This window comes from Haemorhous mexicanus, chromosome 20 (assembly GCF_027477595.1).
Source record: "Haemorhous mexicanus isolate bHaeMex1 chromosome 20, bHaeMex1.pri, whole genome shotgun sequence".
NCBI lineage: Eukaryota > Metazoa > Chordata > Aves > Passeriformes > Fringillidae > Haemorhous > Haemorhous mexicanus.
This window is the reverse complement of record NC_082360.1, coordinates 9,090,803-9,111,859: the sequence shown is the minus strand read 5'-3', so window position 1 is coordinate 9,111,859 and position 21,057 is coordinate 9,090,803. Positions and strand designations below refer to the sequence as shown.

The window sequence follows — 21,057 nt, the reverse complement described above, 5'->3', positions numbered from 1 at the left end:
AATCCCCTAAAGCTGAGCCGGCCTGAATATGAAAACAGGGTGAATTTACTCTTTGCCCCCAATTTAAAAAGCAGCAGATTCCTTTTGTTTCAGTGTATAAAGGACATGGCAATGGAATGAGGAGTCTTACACAGCACAAATCATCTCAGGGAAAATTGACTGTGAAGTCCAGAATTTCAATAAATCAGCACCCTGAAGGGCACTGATGAGAAATACAAATAACTGACGTGCTTCCTCTTCATGCTGAATCATAAAGATTTGTCCTGCTCTGTAAAATGTCTTCCAAGAGGTAACAACTAAATGCAGTGAGACTTTACAGCACTGCACTAAGGAAACACAGGGCAATTCATGGGTTAACAGGAGAGGTTAATTAAGTTTGGGATGTCCCACAAATGTTGGATGAATCCAACACCTTCCTGGAGGGCTCCCAAAATTCCCTGAACAACAGCAAGGGCTCACCAACAGCCCAGGGAGCAGGAGATGCACCTGGCTGGGTCTCAGCCTCACCAACAAATTAAAACCCTTCAGACATGAAGTGCCAGCCCACACTGAGCACAGGCACCCCCAAGGCTGCACAGGGACAGAGTTTCACATCCCAGCAGCAAACCCACACCCAAGCTCCCTGTGTGCCATTCAGAGAGGTTTTCAGTGACATGGAAAATAGTAATTGGCTGGGAAACTCTAAGTGATTTCTTATAAAATGATACCAGGCTTTAATTTACAAATAGGCAAATTCTTCTCCAGGTTTTCAAAACCTGCTGGCAGCACAGCCCATTGAATCCCAGCTGTACTGGAGAACAGCAGCACAGCAAGGAATTTCTATCAGGATGGATTTTGCCACTGAATAAGCTTCTGAAACTTAAATTCTGATGGACTCCACAAGAGGGAGAGGCTCCATCCCTTGTGTAAGTCCCTCTCAGGCTGTTATGACTGGGTTTATGCCTGGAGATAAACAGAAATCCCAGAATTACAGAACATCTCGAGTTGGAAGGGACCCACACTGAGTCCAAGTCCCTGCTTCTCACAGGGCTACTTAAAACTAGATCACCAAAACTCAAATCCTCACAAGGCTACTTAAAACTAAATCAAATGACTGAGGGAAGGCTGAGGTATGGGAAAAGCAGAGTCATGCCTGAGCCTGCAGCCCCACTGCTGAGATCTGCTGGGAAAGGCCAGGCTGTCCTGCCATTCCCACATCACACTTACTCTAATCCTGTGCACTCAGATTTGCTGTACTCACACAGGTCTTTGCCCATTCCTCCCTCTCCATCCTAAATATTGCTGCTTCTGAGGGAAAATTCCTTTGCTCCCCACCAAACTGCAAACTGTTCACTCGCTGGAAGGCAGCTGAAGAAGGATATTGTTGTTTCTACACAGCCTTCCTTTTTATTTAATGCCACAAAAAACAAAAAACTGATTCTCACTAATATGTGCTAAAAAAAACCAGTTATCACCATTCATTCATATAATAATTTAGAGTCAAAAAACCCTACATAAACACATTTCCAAAGGAGAGCACAATTTCTTACATAAAACACAGCAGACTGTGTAGGTGAAAACACAAACTGCATCAAAACATACCCAAATTTCCCCTGCCAACCAAAATTCAGGAATTTCACCTTAATATCTTCAGTGTCTACAGATATGAGGACCCATCCAGGGTACAGACACCTACATTTGACTTTACAGAGGGAAACTGAAGCAGACCCACGATCCTGCTCCTGTTCTCAGAGTCCCTCACATGGAGATGCTCCAGTACTGCCAAGACTCCACAAAATTTCAGCAGTTTAATTAATTAATTAAATTTATAGCCAAATGCAAGACCCCTGCTACCATTTTTTAATGCCACAACCAATAAAAACAACTCCCTGCCACAGCCCCTCTGACCTAACTTCTAGCATGCAGCTCTTCCACTACATAAATAATGTGTTCAGGCCCAAAACACCACATATCTGTAAAGGAAGGGGTTAATGGGTTAATAGTTACAGAAAAATGCTTCAGTAGTAATGCCAAATCTGTGAAATACACAAAAATCAATTTTGCTGTCCCTGCTCTGTTTTTAACACCCAGTGAAAGCTCAGGAACAGCTTTGGGCTGAACTCCATCCCGGGCATGGCTGGAGCATCCCTGGGCAGGGCTGGGATTGCCACAACCAAGGAGCACCAAGCAGGGCTCTCCTGCCATGCCAGCCCCAAACAGATGGAATCTGTGCAGAACACTTCTTCTTTTTGGTGTGGAGAGGAAGAGAGACAGTGTGAAGTCATTCAAGCGGAATGATAACTAAACCAAAGCCAGATCAAAGGAGCAAAGAAGAAAGACTGAAATGTGAAGCTGAAATATTTATTGCCTTCAAAACATCATCCCTATCCTGTCCCTGGGCACGTTAATATTTGGGAGTTGTTAGAAAGCATTCTAACTTGTTTCATCATTTCAAAGAAATAAAGCCAAAAATATTAAGGTAAGAAATAAATATAAAGTGTTCCCCAATTTTAAGAATAAGATGAGCTTGTCTTTATGAGAAAAAGCACAAATCCACTTATAAATTGTTTACAGTTTGCATAATTTGAGATGTTAACATCAAAAAGCTGGTCTGCATTCCCTCAAGCAAGCTCCAACAATGGAATATATTTACAATACAATTATTGTTTTAAACTATATACTTATGTTTTAAATAAATCATGAGATAGCATTAACAAACTAAATCACTCCTTAAAGCCATTAATGAATTTGAAGCAAATAATACTCCACGTGTGCAGTATCACACTGAAATAAGAATAATGCATTACATTCAAAATTAATGGCTCACAAATGAGGCAGACATTGGTTAAACACACTAATAATTATTATAACTATTTCTCATTACAATAATGACAGGGCACTGTTGAGCTAGGTGCTGTGCAAACAGAAGAAAACAGCAACTGCCAAATGATGAATGTGATGTGGGTTAAAAGGCTGGGCAAGTGTTGGAAATGTGGCTGGAAAGGAAAACTTGGTAATTTTGCTCCAGAGTGCAGAAAGTGTCTCCAAGATTTAGATCCAGCACACATATGAGAGAGCACAGAGGCTCAGTTATCAAGGGAGGAGGATTAGAACAGAGATTAAACAGTCCCGGCTTTCCCATGCTGAGAGCACAGCTAAACCTCAGCAAGGACAGCACGGGGGGAGAATCAGAGAGACAGGTGGAGATAATGGCTTAGAAAAGGGGAGACAAGTCTGTAGTTAAAAGGTGGCCCAGAAAGCCTGGACAGACAGCAAAGAGATTCATGAGGTACCCAAAGAAGAGGAGCAGGGAAGGCAAAGATGGAGATCAGAGAACGGCGCTGTGGCACTGAGAGCTGGGGGGGATAAAATAAACCATCCAAGGACAAACTATGTGAGAAATCACCAGGCTCAGGACAGAGCCAGGCAAGGAGAATCACTTAACACTAACAAAGCACAGCCCAGGCTGTGTGAAGAGTGACAGAGCCAACAGTGGTTGGCAAAGCAAAGATGCTGAGGATGAAGCGCCAGGATTAAGATTGTTAAGGAGGTACAAGGGCTCAGAATTCATCCTGTCATTCTACTGACTTAAGGTAACTCATTTTATGGTTAAAATAATTGGATAGTTCAGGATTCAGAGTAATATTATTCATGTTGTAGTAGATAATAAAGATATTTCATTCTGGGGAACCACGAATGCTTGGGTCATTGGTTTCGTCTTTCCAAGAGGACATGGATTGTCACAATTTTCTTTTCCTTTAAAGTACTGTCTGAATTATCAGATTCAACTCCTCCATGAAGGTTGGTTGTACTGTAGCTGAAGCTGAAGGAAAGTTGTACAGAGTACATAAAAACTAAAAGCAAAATTAAGATTATCAAATATAATTGAAGTAGAGAATCACAATCATGGAGCAACAGGAAGAAACAAAGTTTTTCCTTGTACTGATTTGTAGATGGTTTCTAAGTGACTCAAAGGAGGTGACAGCCTGAAACTTTTCATGCTTTTTAACAATCAGTTAATTGAATTCAATCATCTGTACAACATTCTTTAGCCAACTGAAAGCTTTTCTCATTTCATCAGTGTTTTGGGCATTGTATAATCTTAAAATGAGAAAAGAAATAAGAAATCTGAAAAATACACTGATGTGAGAGGGAAGCCTTTGGAGTAACAAGGGAACAATTCTGCCATTATTGTTGATTATTTGTATTTTCAGTTAGTCAATGTGATTGTGATAGTCCTTAATGACATTCATTATTACAATAGCAATTTACAGCAATTAATGAAGTGCTACAGCATGACACAGCAATGCTCTTCACCTCACAAGGCAATACTTTAAATTTCATAAGCTGTGTGCCATATCAAACCAGTTTCACAGTTGTTATCACTAAAAAGATGTCATGTGATATCTCTATAACCATCTTGAGGGACATAACAGTCCCAGAGCCAAGGATTAAAAATCAACTGTTACTTTTTTTTTTGTACAACTGGAGCCTTCCTTTCAATACATATTTCATTATTGCCAGTAGGTCTCCAGAGAAACGGGGGGAAAGAAAATGAAAGGCTGTAAATAGTTAATAGAACACTTTATTTTTGCTTTTAAGTGAGACTATTAAAGCAAGCTACCATATTTTGGAGGCCTCTGTTCATGCTCCACGTTGTGGCCCCTAGAGCGAGGGTTAGGGAATGTTTACAATATGTTGGAAACTTTGACTGGGTTTGCTCTAAAAGGTTTCAGATGCTCAAGCACAGCACCAAGTGGAGAACAGCTGCTTGGTTTTCCACTGATTCTTAAAGGAGAAAAAAAAAATTTAAAAAAATCCCAAACCAAAACCCAGCCTACCAAAAAAAAACACCCACAGTTTTAAAGAGTAAAAGGAGATCCCAGCTCCTCAGCCACATCACATTACCACTGCTTCTAAATCACAGACTTGGCTTTTTTCATCATATTGCAATGGCTGTAACGAGACAACCCTCAACATTTTAATAAAAGATAATGATGAACACAATGAACATGAGTAGAAACTCTTAACAATGCTCTTTTATTGCAACACTTGGAATTAAAGACAATGCCTGCTCATATTCCTTTAATTATTTCCGCTTTAAATAGTAATGGCTTTTCCATTCTGACAAGAATTCTCTCCACACACAAATACTTCATTTTCAAGGAAAAATGGAATTAACTGCAGGAAAACAGCTACACTTAGGCAATTACCCTGGAAATATTAACAATAACAACAAGCAATTACTCAGAATTTGGATTCAACTTAGAGGAGCAAGGAAGGAAAAAAGAAATGAAAAATTAACTTGTGGTTAAAGCTATCACTCCCTTTATTTATTTATCATTGCATTGATGATTCTCAGGCTGTTGTGCTTTGCTGTGTGCAGTGGCATTTCTGACACACACCACTCCAAGAAGCCAATACAAGAGGATTTGAAGGAGCAGCTGTTTAAATATAAAGTTCTCAAAGGGCTTGGTAGAATCAAATTCTCAAGATCCACTGTAAATCACAGCTGTTTTTTCAAATTATAACTTCTGTATATTTTGAGAAGCCTAAATTTTACTTCTTTGCAAAATGTTGGGATCTAACAGTTATGCAAATGTAAATTGCAAACAAAATAATTTATTTCCATTGCTATTTATTCTACCTCCTTCTGCCAGCTCTCTTCACATGTTTATTTTTCCTTGCCTTCATCTGTTTCCCTCTTTATTGGGTCAGCAGCAGATTGTTCACCACTCACTTCTCTCAAATCTATGTCCCCTCACCTTTACACTGTTCCTTTTGTGGTATTACAGACAGAAGACAAATTAAATAAACAAGATGGGAATTTTGCAAGATAGAAGAATCTTAAGGACTAGAAGACCCTTTCATAAAACTTCCTAAAGTCTGATGCATTTTTAGGTACTTCTGAATAAAGCAAGAAGAGCCTTTCACATCAAACAAGCCCAAGTCTTCTCTTTGTGCATCAAAGAGAACCATACAATGAAAAATGAGTCATTACTCAGCCACAGCTGTAGGAAAAGATTCTGCCAAGGACAACCTCACCCTCTGCCCATTTCTGCCTTATCCCCATGTCACCAGTGCAGGTGAACTGGGAAAACCAGAAGGATCCAGCACTGCTGCAGGAGGCCAGGCAGGCTCAGAAGAGCAAAACCTTAATAAAATACTCAGGGCATGAAAAAAACCTTAATAAAATACTCAGTATGAGAACAGAATCTCGTCAATTCAGATCATCCCCCTGCACCAGAGCCCAGAGCAGAGAGGGGAGCTGTGGAAATCAAAATGAGAGAAATGGGAATTTACTGACCCTCGGTGTCACTGCCACCCAGGCATTCCCTGTGGCAGCCTGAGGCTCCAGGACAGTGCTAATTTCATTTTAACTTCTGCTTTTAGCAAGGCTGAGATCAAAGGCACCCTCTGAAGGCTTTACAGGTATCAACACCAAGTTTAAAACCACAGGAGAAGCCTGAGAATAGCTGCAGCTCCATGGATCTGGCTCAATGTCAGGTAAGGAATGACCCAGAATAACCACAAGACTGCAAAGCACACCAGGAGATGACAAGTGAAGCTTTCTGAATAAAGAAATGACTGAAGTTTCAAGAAGAGTAACTGGTACCAACAAAAAAGTATTTCCTTCCCTAAAGAGCATTTTGTCCACCTTGATTTAGGAAATATGAGTGCTAACACTTTTTTTATCAGATATTTATCAGTTTTTATCAGATATTTTCTGTGAGGCAAAACCTTGTAGCAGAAATAACTGTGCTACACACAAAACCTGAATTTTAAAACAGAAGTGACTACCACTGATCACCTGACAAAACCCCCAGAAACAGCAGCCCAGCATGGGGGAGCACAGAGCATTGCTCTCACTCTGGAATAACAAAAAGCAGCGGGAAAAGCTTTTTTTAAGTCTGCAGTGAGGAAACTCCATGGCACCATCTCCAGAGAGAAATCAACTTCTTCTCCTTGACTGCCATGTCAGAAACCACATGGACCCAAGAATGTGCATGCACACAGGTACAGAAGAGAAAAGAAAGGCAAATCACTTCCATTCCTGCATTTTACTGAATACCTGCAGGCACCACCTTCACACCACGTCATGACTGGGAAGATTTGGTCTGCCACCTAAACCAACCCCCAAAAAAGTGTGAGAACTGTCTGTGTGTGCTTTAAAAACTGCTGTGAAAACTACTGGGAAAATCTGCTAATGGACAGAAGTGGCTTTACTGGTTTCTAGAAAGTTTAGCAGTTTAGCCCTTCTTTCTTCCCCAGAATTTTAAACAAGTTCAGACAAGGGGTAGAAAGCCATGGAAAAAAAGAGGTGTTGGGAGTTCCTTATGTAAACAAATAATTTTATTAAGTGAGTTGGAATGAAGCAGCTGCTCAGCATTTGCTCTGTATCATCCCCACTTGCAAAGTGCTGAGATTTGGCTCCACAGACAGACTTGGGGAAAAAAAAAAAGCCAAAGAGTGAGAGAGAGAAGGTTGTGGAGCACTGGAGTGGAGGTGTGCAGACATTCCTTGATGCTGCAGTGTTTAACTACAGCATCTGCACCTGTACAGGGGGACTTTCATCTCTTATTTCATTTCATTTCATTTCTCCTAATGTCACTTCTTAAAATTTGTTTCCTTAACACTCTACAGAATTGAAGAACAAGAGCTTAGGAAATCTGTACTTCAGGAGAGTATGAAAATGTTATTTGTGCATGAGGCAAACAAAGCAAAAAGCACTAAATCAGATGCCATCATTCCCTCCAGTACATGAGAACTGTCACAACCTTTACCCTGAAGAAATCAACGTGCTCTGCACTTCCCATGAGGGTGACAGAGGATCACAGCCTCAAACTATTCAGGATGTCTCTAATTTAGTCCAAACTCTCTCAATCTGAAGAGTGGCCAACTTTATGTGTCTGTGCAGCCACAAAGGTGTGATCCCTGTCCCTGGGAGTGGCCCAGGCCAGGCAGGAGCAGTGGGACAGTGGAAGGGAGGTGTCCCTGCCATGGCTGGGGTGGGATGGGATGGGTTTTAAGGTCCCTTCCAACCCAAACCATTCTGGGATTCTTCCATGACTCCAGAATGCAAGTGTCAAAACCAAACCACCTCAAAACTGAGGTGCTGTTGTGGTTGTAATCTTCAATGGGGAATATTTCCCTAGAGCAAATATGTATTTCTGATAGTAAACTGGAAGTATTGAACAGTCTGCTACCAAAATATAAGCAGAAGAATATAAATATATTGAATGAATAAACATCCAAATTCCAGAGAACAAAACACAAGAGATGGTGCTGAGAGCTGTTTAACAATATTGTATAAACCCAGCAACACCTTTTCTTTCTCTTCCATGCAATTTCTTCAGTAAATGGGTACAGATTTTTTTTTTTCCTCATTTATTTTCAGTTTCATTCTACTCAGTTTGTACAGTGACAAATTATATACCTCTATTTCCTACTCCTCACTGTGGGAGATAAGAACAGCAGAGATTCAGCCTATTTGCAGCTCACTCTCATGACACATTTTCTGCAACCAAACCACAGGGATTAGAGAAACAACCTTTCCCCCCAAGTAATTACAGAGAAGCTTTTCAAGAAAACTTTGTTCTTATAGAAATGCCATTTAAAGGACATTCTAGAAAAGCCCTTGCAGCACTTCTCAGAGGGACTTTTGCTATTAAGCAATGCCTGTGACATGCACTGCAGAAGTAAATATAAATTTTATATCTACAAGTCACCACCACGAGTCAGAAGTGTTGGAGCAATTCTTTTGCCAAAGGTTTGCTTTTGACAGATATTTCTACCATGAACTTCAGAAGAAGGAAAAAACCTCCTGTAAACTACATAAACCCCTATTCTGTATTGAAACTATGGCAATACTGGGTTTTTTTTATTTTTGAAGTGAAAGATACTTTCAGAAATGTGGATTTTACTATTCCAAACAATGCCTCCAATCACTTTCATTCTGCATCCGTGTGGATATGGTTGAAACAGCAGCAGCACTGTTTGCTGTCACAGCACTGGGAAAATAATGATAATAATAACAAAAATCCCCTAAAATGCCTGCCACTTCCCTTTCTCTGTGCTTGCAGCTCAGCAGCTACTCAAGATACAATCCTGTGGCCATTTCAGAATCAAAGTGCATTCAGATCAAAGTAGTTTGTGAGAAATCACTGATGCACCTACTGGGTTCTGAGTCACAATTCCACAAGGCATCATTTCTATGGAAGATGCTGAACTGCATTTTCACCCACCCCATGCAAGAAAAGGTTGTTTCCTAAAGATTTACTGAGTCTGCCTGAGCTTGGAGTTAGTTAATTTCATTCTGCAAGTATTTAAAGAAATTCAGCAAAATGAAGCATTTGGATCTTATGGACTCATATTAATAGGAAAGGATTGCTAAAAAGAATAATTTTTGCAGCATTGAAAAAAAAAAAGCCATAAGGAAGGCATCCTTTTCTCCACAATAAATATTACTGCTCCCTATCTATTACATACTTGTGAATCATATAAAAGCACACATATGAAAAAATCTTAATATTGTCAAGCCACCCTGGTGCTAAATGAGTGGTGTGAATTGCAGAAAGCCCTGCAGGACTGGCAGGTCCTCTGCCCTGGGCATGTGAGTCTGCTCCAGCCCTGGTCAGGAATGCAGAGCCAGAGCCAGAGCTGGAATCCCAACCACCACAATGGGAGCTGGCCTGGACTAGGGCACTGCATTTCTGCAAATACCATCTTTTCAGGATGCTAAATCCATCCCCATGGATCTGCCAACTTCTGTCTCCAGCCAGACAATACCACACTAGAAAGCTGATTTTTATTTCTATTCAATTACTTACTAGCATTACTAAATCCATTATTAATCTTGAAATTAGCCCCAAATCCCTGCTGTAAAACAATCAAAAGAGCAGTGGTATAGAGTTTTATTAGACTAAACTATCTCCACCATTAAACATTTTCCATTTCAACTGGAAGAGGTAGATATGGTTTAATATTAGACATCTCTACATTATTTTCAACACCCTGAATCAAAAAAATTAAATTAAAAGAATATGAAAAACAAAGTGCCACAGGACATGGAAGTGACCCTGGGAAAAATACAATACCAAAGAATATTCTCATTTAGAGGGGAGCCACAGGAGCAGAAGCAGCCTGTACTGGGAGACACTGTGAAAACCATCCAGGCACATGTCAGTAAATTCCCATCTAGGCACCTGTAGGTACACACACAGACCCACAGAGGCATTAATCACTTGCTGTGGGGGCAGCAGCTGATGATTTTCAGCCTCTGCCCAGCCCCCAGGGCTCTTCAGTCCCAGAGCTGACCCGTGCCCAGTTTTGGCCAGAGGACTGACCCACAGGAGTACAAGGCTGGGACTGAGCTCTGCCAGCATTGGTTGAATTCATGGCCCTTGGAGCAGCACCAGCACTTTGGGCTCTTAAAACTGAGTCTTTCAAATCCTGACTCCAACTCCAAGCTACACCTAAGCTTAAATACAGCCAAGGGATATCAGAAATAACTGAGGATGGCCTCAGCTCCTGCAAGAGCTCCTGAGGTTCCAAATGCCCAGCACTTCCCAGATCCTGCCTGGAGAGAATTTCCTCTGCACCCACGTGGGGATCAACCCTGGGCTGCAAAGCCAGACTGGTTTTATTAACATAAGTAAGTGCAAACTGACACATTATTTGAAAGATGTGGAAGAAAATTAATGCAGCTTCATTATCAACAAATCAGATGGTAAAATACTAAAAGATTAAGTGCAGTTGATAACAGTTCAACCTCCCCAAAATTATAAATAATAGTCAATGTAAAGAATTTAAAGATTAAAAGCTGGAGTTTTTATTAATGTCTGCAGTGATTTAAGATAGTCTCTATTTATGCCAAATACCTCCGAGATTATAGAAATAAAGAAATACAGACTTCAGCCCTGTCACTTCTATGGAATGAAAGTATCTTTACTTGCCTCTCCCAGCCTAGATAAGGTACATTGTGATATTAAACTGAATACTTTCAGCAAATAACTTCTGGTTTGTTTCAGAATAATCTGATTCCCCTAGAAATTACTTCCACAGCTTTGACTTTTGACTGGATTAACACATGGAAAGAATAATTTACATAATCAAAAGGAGCATAGCAAGAGTTGATCTTGTCCTATGTGCATCTGCTGTACATAAACCACTCCCTTGCCCAGAAAACATCAAACTTGGTGCTTCCTGATTAGCTGTTCATGGACAAAGTCAGCAAAAATCCTGTTCCAAGTTAGTTAAGGAAAACTGTTTGCTACAGAGCATTTCCCCCAGCTTCAGTTCCACGTGAAGAACAAGTACTCCCACCAAGAAGGGTTGTATCAAAGAGAAAAAAATCTGCATTGGACTTGTAATTTGTGGATATTAAACATAAAATATAAAAACAGAAGCATCATCTACTAAATTAAAATACATTTTAAGTAAATACATCTTTCAAATTTATTCCATTTTCTAGAAGAGCCCAATGCACCAAGCCTTTAGTTTTGATTATTTGCTTCCTATGAATAAACTCTGAATTGAACCTGGGCCCATTTGTTTGAGAGGGCAAGACCAGGTGACTAATTAACTCTATTTATTTTAATTAATTCTCATTAATTCTATTTTATTCCTACCACTTAAAAGTCAGCAAATTTGGATGAGTTGGTTCTTACTTTAGTTTTTTTATTTTTCTGGTTGATCAGAAACCTGAAGGTGCAGCTTTAAAACAGGAAAAAAACTATAGGAGGGCAGTTAGATGAGACAAAGCATAAGTTTATTTAATAAATAAGTATTAATAAATAAATATTTTAAAACACCAGGGGTGGTTCAAGAATTATTGCACATTCACTTACTTCAGAGCCTCTTCCAGGTGGCGGATTTTCTTTTGAGCATTCCCTCTTTCTTTATCCAGATCACTCCGAATGCCATTAATCTGCCATTTAAAGAAAATACCACCATAAATTTTGGCCCAAACAGTGTCTGAGTTAAAATAAATCAATGTTATTGTAAATTCTAAAAACTATTATTTGCATGCTCCTTTTCTACTGATCCAGACAATCATCCATGGATTTCTAAAATCATGTGAAATGCAAAAGCAGAGATTACCAGAGAGATGAAGTATGGGAATGTAGCCAATGAGTGTTTTCCTTCTCAAAGTGAGTATTACTGGCTAGAATAAAGAAATATCAGTAATTACATAAAAAAGGAACTAGATTTTCTTCAGATAAGTACAGAAAAGCAGATATGAAACTGCCTAAAATAGTGACCCTTATTCTCTGAGGTGCAGAGCTCCTACTCACCAATCTATGACCACCCAAAGTGAGTAACTCCTGATCAATTCTTACCAAAAAAAAAATCAAACATAAATAGATAAACATCCCAAAGAATAATAGCAATAGAGCAATTATCAATAATAATCCTAAAAATAATTACAAAACCCCTTGAATTTGGCAACTTCCCAGTGAAGCCCAAACCACAAGTTTTTGTAATGTTTTCTGCCAAGGACAGGTGAAGTCCAAGAGTTTGTACATAATCCAAGAGTTGTGTTGCTTTAGCATTGCTTAAGGAACAACGAGGGAATGGGAGATACAGGAAATCCTTTACCCACCTACAGTCATTTGTAATGTAAAAAAGTACAGAATAAAGAAAAGAAATAAAATAAATAAAAGAATTTTTTTTTACAAAATAACGAAAAATGTGTTTTACTTAGTGTGTATGCCAGTGAAAAAACAAATGCAGAGATTCTCTGCTGGGAGCAGTTCCATGGAGGTGCTCACTCCAGGAACACTCAGCTGGGTTCCAAGAGCCTCCAAATCCATGAGCTGTCTATTAGAGAGTGAAGAAGCTACTGCCAAACCTGGTAAAATTCTATATATTCAACAGGTGGCTTGGGAATGGCTGTCAGGAATAATCTGTCACTCTCCTGATGCTGAGCTGAATGTTTGGAAAACAAGCAGTGGATTATTTATAAAAAGCAGGTGTTTCCTTGGCTTGTAAAGCCATTTAGCCTAACTGGTTCCTGATCCAGCAGATAAGCACATTTAATCAAACAGTGACATTTAAGGTTCCTACCTGTGATTTGTTTGATGTTTAAGTATCCTCAGAGGCAACAGCCACTGCAGACTCATAAAGATTATTAGATAATGGGTAGGTTTTTAAGTGAACAGACTGCAGCAGAGACTTCATGATTCCTTTACTTGTTTTAGTATTTTATGGGCCAATCCATCCTGGTTTATGGATTTATACCCACAGATTACTCCCTGGATTTTTTCTTCTCGTCCTTTCTCAAAGACTGGAGCTTGAAAACAGTTACACCAGAATTTATGAACAAACTGCTGTCAAGTTATCTATAAAAATAAAGGCTCTGCTTCCTTGTTTGCTGATGCAGAATTCCAACTTCCCTCCCTGGGCTCACTGGTTGGAGGCACTGCTGACACACTCTCAGCCCATGCTTAGGAGCTTTCTCCCAAAAGATCCTCAAACCTCAGTCAAACTGTGCCAATATATTTTTTATTTTGGCCTGCAAATCACTCCAATCCTGGATTTTTCTGGAGTTCAACATTTATAAAACCCAAGATTTGACTAAAAAGACAAATGTAAGCTAGGTTTAAACCAAGGCAGATCCTGGAACAAAGAATGTTTTGACTTCAAGTCAGCAGAAGAAACTAACTCAAACCAAAACCTCTCTACAATTCATGTCACAAGTGCTATTACCAAGTGACAAGTAGCTGGGATCACAATCCATTATTTTATGTTATAAATTTGCCACATTTGGCAATGACATGTTTGAGTAACACATCCTTTCAATTAAACAGGCATCTAAGGCACCCTCTGGCTGCACATGAGTTGCACATATAATGTCACTAAAATTGAAGTTTAATTTGAAGCCTATTGATGTTCTGAGTCTAAAAGAGCAGGCAGGATTTGCAAAGTGCTTTAAGATGAAGTGTTTCTGATGAAAATTACATTTTTTACTGTAAGTTTCTGATGTAAAAACGATGCCTGTTGACAATATCTAGAGAACACGTGGAGAAGGATGGAACAGAGATACCCTGGGGGAAAAGGAGGGAGGGAGAACACATGAGCACTGGCAGAGGTCAGGCCAGGTTTCATTCAGCTCATTTTCCTTTCAGTAACAGCAGCTGCCACCACGAGCAGTGTACACACACAGGACAAGCTTCCAGGAGCACTTTTTTGGGACTTTTTTGGGCACTCCATGCCCTGGCAACAGGTTCCTAAAATCAGAGGTGATATCCCTGTCCTGAAACAGCTGTGCTTAAAGTCTTACTTGATTTTGTTCAACCATTTTTTCCAAACCTTGTGAAATGCTTGGATTCCCAAATTTAATATTTGGGGGTTTCAAAATTTTAACTTTTAAGTCCTGCACAGAACAAACTAGTGCAGAAGATGGGAATTTTCCTGGAAATATTACCTGTTTCTCATAGGCACGCTGCAAGCGAAGCTTGTCCTGCTGAACCTTGCACTCTTGTTCCTGCAGAGGAAAAGATGTGCATTCTAAATCAACAAATCCCATTTTTCTTCCATTGCAGAGCATTCATCAAACACAGACATCAGCTATCATATAGAACAGTTCATACCAAAATAAAAAACCCACTTGATATCATCATGAAAAAAATTCTCTGACATAGAAGAGAATTTAAGCAACACCAAATAACACAACTATCTCCAAAGTCATGATTCATGTTTGCTAAAGAGAAACAGCAACTTGTTCTCCTGAGCTATTAAAATGCCATTCTGTACTATATCAACTGTGAAATGAAAGACTTTGGAAGAAAAGTAGATGCCAAAACTCAACCAGGACTGATACATGATACAGATGTGGAACTCATTACCCTGAGATAGAAGGATTAATTTAAATGCTTACAGGAAGACAGAATATTGAACTGATCTATTAAACAGTGCAAATTAAAAACAATTTTGAAACTTTAAAAATGTTTACAATTTACGAGGAAAAAAAAAAGATATTCATCATTCTTTGTCAGGCTTCTTTGTAATCCACCAATAGAGATTTCAACTTCTTTTACTTAACATTTGAACTACAAGAAACAGTCAGAAAACTTCTGTGAAAATTCTGCTTTTACCTCTCTTTTAGCCACACTTTTTAAATCAACCTTTAACCCTATGTGAAATTTTATATATTTACATTCATAAAACAGAAACAAGCAAGCACGGTATACAGAAGTACATTTAATGATGGATATCTAAACATTTAAATCATCAAAAATTCAAAAGAGTTGGTCATTTCTGAGAAAGAAAGTCAGGGCTCACCCTCAGCTGTTGCTTCCTTTGATGTTCAGAGTCCTGCAATTGTTGTTTCAGCAGAGCCATTTCACAGCGTAACTCTGCAATCACCCCACATGTCTGCTGGGATTGAACAGAAAAAGCAGGTTTTTGTCTTGGACTCCTCATTAGCTCTTTTGCATTTTTGAATTTATTTCTCTACTGTTTCCAGAAACTGGAAAAATTATCAGCTTGAGAGAAAAAGCTTGTATGAGTTTATGGTTCTGGATGCATCAGTTTGGGCCCTCTGGTGAGCTCAGGAATGGAAACAAAAGCACAAAAAACCACCCCAATAATAAAAAATCCCTACCAAAATCTACTAAAAATTGATAGAAAGAAGAATAACTTGTAAATGAAATGGGGTAAACTATCATCAAAGCTCAGATATATTTATTTTTATTGTATATAAAAATAAATATATCTTCAGCAATAAACACCAAACACCCCACCTGTCCTATGGCTCTATGGATTAATAAGTGGTATTTAAAATTTGAGTATTTTCTACAATTATTTGACTTTAAAATCACTTTAAACATGTACCATCTCTGTACCTATGCATATTGGTAGATATCAACCTGACAGATGCTTTCCCAGAAACAAATCAGAGTTGTTACATTTTGGGTGAAACTTGCACTTGCAAAATATGAAAATATTTCTTTAAACACATAAATATTTAACACAATGTTCAATACTATGAGGCCTGCAGGACTATTTTTTCCTGGGGAAAATATTTTCTGTCATGGAAGAGGCTTTATGAAAACATGAAATCTTCAAGGGTGTATCCAGAATTTTTCCAGGAGCACAAACAAAATCAGGATGTGAATTGTACCTTATCTGAATCAGCTGTAGAAATACACACACAGCAGAATGACCAAGCAACTCCAGATGATTTTTCAGTCAAATTTGGGAATGAAAAATTAAATCTCAATTTTATTTAAACTTACACTCATGACTAACTTAGGGAACTGAGCAATTCCTTGGATTTATTCATAAGCATCGTATTGAGAGTGAGGAGAGAACTGAGGAAATAAACCCCATTTTCCTGCCTGTTACACCTGGCAGCATACCTGAGCTTGTTCCTGCTTCAGAAAATCTCTATCAACATCAAATTTGCTTTGCAGCTGCTGAAGGTTCTCCTTGTATTCCTGCACAGTCTGGTCCTTGTCTTTCTGAAGTAACTTGTACCTACAGGGAGCAAGCAAACAGAAGATGGAAATTGCTTTCAGATTTTGGCATTTTACCTGCTCAGTATCAATCCCACGCAGTCTGCACATCTGCCACGTGCTCCTGTCACAGAACAAGCTGCTCATTAATAATGGAAAGGTAAGACACTCCTTAAGGTGGTAGTTTGGGCCACTTCAAATGAGTTTGACACCAATTAATATATTTTCATGAGAGTTCTCTAATGTCAAATGCCATTCAGTGCGTTCCTGGACCAAAATTAATAATGTTTGCTTCTGGAAATTCCACATCCTTAGAAGTTTAACTACTAATTGTTGTTGAATTACCTTTCTGTCAGCTCCTGAAGTTGGGAGCAGACCTCCTGGTAGCGCAGCTCTGCCTCAGTCTTCTCCTGAGATAATTTCTGACGTTGTAAATTACTATTTTCAGCCTCAACAGTCAACTGCTGCACACGGGCCCCCAGCTTTTGGACTGTCTCATTCTGAAAGAATAGAGAATTCTTGAGAAAAGCCCAGAATCAATGAGGGAATATCCCAGTAGCCTTGAGCAATGAGGTTCTCAGATGATGCAGAGACACAAGAGTTACAATGGCAAAGCTGTCATCAATCATGACAGTAAATTCTATATTGGATATAAAAATAAATATATCTTCAAAATGTGGGTGTTTATTCCCCCTCAAAGTGACATCTCTTCTCCCTTACACAGAACAGTGTATGCAACTGATTTCTAAATTACACATCCTTGAAAATGGGAGAGAAAACAATATTTCAATGGAAAACCACAATGGATGATAATATGTAAAAAGCATTTTTAGACTTTCCAGAAATCTCATTGTAGTAACTTTTAGTAAATTCCAAGCATCTCTCAAAAGTTGTATCTTTTTCCTGGAACTTCATCTTGCAACATAAACAAATGTAAAAATGCACAGAGTAAGGACAGGCAGGGAGCATGAGACCAATCCAGGCCTTCCCATTCTTCCCTAAATTTAGGGTAATATGCAGGGAAATGAGGGAAGAATTCCTCAGGAGGCTGGGGTCAGAAAATCAGACCCAGAACAGACATCAGAGGTTTGTTTTCTATTAACAAAGGCCTGAAGATGAGGGAAGTGGAACAGAAATTTCCCCCGCTCCTAAAATAAAAAAAAAACCCCAAATATCTGCCCTGTGCAGCCCCTGCCCTGTCACTGGAGGGGACATGAACCTGAGCCAGTGCAAGAACCTCCCACAGAGACCTCACCTCAATGGCCCCCTGAGCTCTGGCAAGTGGCCACAGAGATTTCACAGCCACAGCACAGCTGAATTCTCCCCCTGTGCCAAGCTGCTCAGTATGGGTTTGGTTTTCTGTCCCAGAGGGTTGTTTGCTTTGGGGGCTTGGGGTTTTTGTTAGTTTTGTGGTTTTCTGTTTGGGTTTTTTTTTTTTTAATAATTAAAAAAGGAGTAATTTTTAATATACTACTGAATAAAATTCCTGGCTGGCCCCATGTCCCACAAGGAAGTTCATCCTTGCTGAGGGAACCAACCCTTCCTTATCACTCTATGGCATTAATGAAATTATTCAGCCAATTCCACTTGCTAACAGCACTGGCATTCCTGACAACATGAAACTCTGAACAGGGAAACTCTGAAATACCAACAGGAAAAAAAAATTTAAAAATCAGGAGAGAGAAAGGAGAGAGAGAAAAAAAGAAAACTAATTTCCAGTGACAGTCTAGTCTTTCATCTTAAGCCCTGCCTTGAACTCTACCTTGTTTAATTATTAAATCAGAAGCTGCTTGGCAAGATCTGTCTAGTTTTGATGGTTCTTAAATTCAATCTTGCTGACAGACTGTGTCCATTTTTCTCTGTATTTACTGTTACCTATGACATGATCTGAATGTTAATTTTTAAATTCAACATTCATTAATAAAGAAATAAATTTTGTTTGACATTGTCTTTTCACTCGTTCAATTTTCCTCGTACTTCATCCTGATGAAAAGTACAGGATGCTTTTTTGAGGTTACTTGGTAATTTTTTTGCTTTGTGCATCATTTATATAACAGGCACAAAATCCAGATTATACCTAATTACATGCTTACAATTACTCTAAAAAAGAAATGCAATAAATTAGAATAATCAATACTTATATAAAATCCTTTAATGGCATCTTTCATCTAACAGAAGTATTTTCTCAGTCAAAGAGGAGGTGGGTGAGTAAAAAATCATATCTCTATGAAAATAGATGTAATATATAAATGATCTACAAACCTGCAAAGACAGAAGTTCTACTAACTTGAATCATATACTTGTAATTAAGGACTGATTCTAAGATATCAATGTAACATTGATTGAAGGGCTGTACCTTGCCTAATTTTATCTGGGGAATAAAACCCTTGGTTGGCCTGGCTGCCAGGACAGTGCCCTCTCCCAGGAGAGAACAACTGCACTATTGAGAGTAAGGATGAACATGCATGAATAACAGAATCATGGAATGGTTTGGGTTGAGAAGGACCTTAACAACCATCTGGTTCCAGCCCTGCCATGGGCAGGGACACCTCCCACCATCCCAGGCTGCTCCAAGCCCCATCCTGTGCCATTCACATCCTCTGGAAAAATCCCCTCGCCCAGGATTTTCCCCTGGGAAGCTGAGAAGCCTCAGATAAAAGGAAAACAATTCTGATCTCATTTGCTTCTCCTGTGTTGTGCTCACATGTGGAATGTGTTTGGGGATTGTTCACCCACAGGTTGTTCCATTGCATTCTGCTGTTTTCACTCTTTGGCCAATCAGGGCCAGGCTGTGTCAGGGCTCTGGAGAGAGTCACCAGTTTGCATTATTATCTTTTAGCCTTCTGTCTGTATCTTTCCTGTATTCTTCAGTATAGTTTAGTATTCTTTAATATATTATAGAATCATAAAATAATAAATCAGCCTTCTGAGTACATGGAGTCAGATCCATCATTCCTCCCTGCCACAGGGGTCCCTGCAAACACACTACCATCCATCTGGCCTTGGGCACTTCCAGTCCACCTGAACACAAACAAATGGAATTTAACATTTTAAGAGACACTTGGGAGAGGTTCTCAACCCAACCTACAGTTGACTGTGTCTGCTGCAAATACTCCTCCTCCATCTTGGCCAGGCGGGTGTTGGTCTCCTCCAGCAGCTCCTGCATATCCTCCGTGTGCTTCTTCCGGATGTTGAACTTCTCCTTCTCCATCTCAGCCACGGTGTCGTGGAGCTGCACCAGAAAAAAGGGCACAAACTAACAAATGGCATCTACAGCCAGCATTGAGAAGTGTTAAATTATTATCACATATGGGCAGAGTCAGTGAAAAGCCCAGATATTCACACTGCTGTCCTCTCTCAAAATATTGTTTCTGTAAAACAAAAAAAGATTGTGGTTGCCCATCCCTGGAAGTGCCCAAGGCCAGGCTGGACAGGGCTTGGAGCACCCTGGGATAGTGGAAGGGGTCCCTGCCCATGGCAGGGGGTGGCACTGGATGAGCTTTAAAGTCCCTTCCAACCCAAACCAGTCTGGGATTCTATGAAGAAAAAACCCCAAACAAAAAACCACCCAACACTGGAGCCTCAAGATCTCCATCACAGAGGACAATTTATGATTTATGATTATGACTTGCCTTTAAGAAGGCAAGAATTAAATCCAATTTCATTTCTACATGCAGGGCTGCAAAAAAATTAAATTGTACAGCAAACTTCATGAATGGAGGTGGGTTTGTCCTTTTTGTGACCCTCCCTCCCTGAGAGGGGGAAGCAAGACAAATACTGACAATAATCTGGACAAAGGTGACACTGTCTCACAATAAACATGCTCTTCCCTTTGCTTGCTGCTGTCTTGAGTTGAAAAATAAATAAAAATACATTGAAGAATTCATGACCCATTGCAAGAGTAAGAGTTCAAAGGAATCACCGTGACAGCAGGTAGCAGCAGGTTTATCCAGATTAAAATTCCATGTCAGGTCAAGCAGAAATAAACACTTCCCTGACAGATCCAGAGACTTGCCAGGAGGCCAGATGAACCCCAGGAACAGGGTGACCAGCTGGGTGCAAAAGCATCAGCAGAAAGACTCTTGATTACTTCAGGAAAAAATAAAATCAGCGCAAAAACCACCCCTAAAACATATTCTGTATATTTATTTTTTGAGTGACAAAATGTATTATCCCAGATAAACACTGCAGGAGTCTGTCAAAGGAGGGAAGCATTGTTCATTACCCTTTTCTCCCACTCATTGTTCAGGCAATCATTGCTTTGCTCACACATCTTCTTCAGCTCTGCAATCTGCTGCTCTTTGGCTTCTCTCACGACTTGGGACTCACGAACAAGGGTCTGAACTGTTAAAAATGGGAAAAAAATAAACAACCATTCAGGACCTTTGGGATTTTTCAGTCTTGGCAATAGATACAATCAGCTTATGTCAGTTTTCCAACTGGCTTTCTGATGGCTTTTAGCTCTTAAATACTTAATGGATGTGCTGCTTTAAGTTGTAGCACTTAAAATTCTGTATCATTACAAGGTGTGCTCTCTTTTCTGCTTTGTTTACAGAACGTTTCAGAGAGAGTTTTCCTTCCTGAAGGAGTAAATATACAGCAGCAAAACTCTGTGTAA

At 39.5% G+C, this 21,057-nt stretch overlaps 1 protein-coding gene across 7 annotated transcripts in view; it reads right to left on the bottom strand.

Annotated features, from left to right (window-relative positions):
- The window catches only part of CEP112 (centrosomal protein 112), a 162,119-nt gene that overhangs the window by 107,618 nt on the left and 33,444 nt on the right, over nucleotides 1-21,057 (bottom strand). For 6 of the 7 annotated variants that reach the window (XM_059864085.1, XM_059864084.1, XM_059864088.1 and 3 more), the window contains 7 exons: nucleotides 20,665-20,783; nucleotides 19,528-19,671; nucleotides 16,785-16,939; nucleotides 16,344-16,461; nucleotides 15,265-15,360; nucleotides 14,408-14,467; nucleotides 11,829-11,908 (listed from right to left, as the gene is read on the bottom strand). In XM_059864085.1, coding sequence (XP_059720068.1) covers nucleotides 11,829-11,908; nucleotides 14,408-14,467; nucleotides 15,265-15,360; nucleotides 16,344-16,461; nucleotides 16,785-16,939; nucleotides 19,528-19,671; nucleotides 20,665-20,783 — 772 coding nt within the window. The remainder of the gene's footprint in view (nucleotides 1-11,828; nucleotides 11,909-14,407; nucleotides 14,468-15,264; nucleotides 15,361-16,343; nucleotides 16,462-16,784; nucleotides 16,940-19,527; nucleotides 19,672-20,664; nucleotides 20,784-21,057) is intronic. The other variant, XM_059864086.1, reaches the window with a different exon arrangement.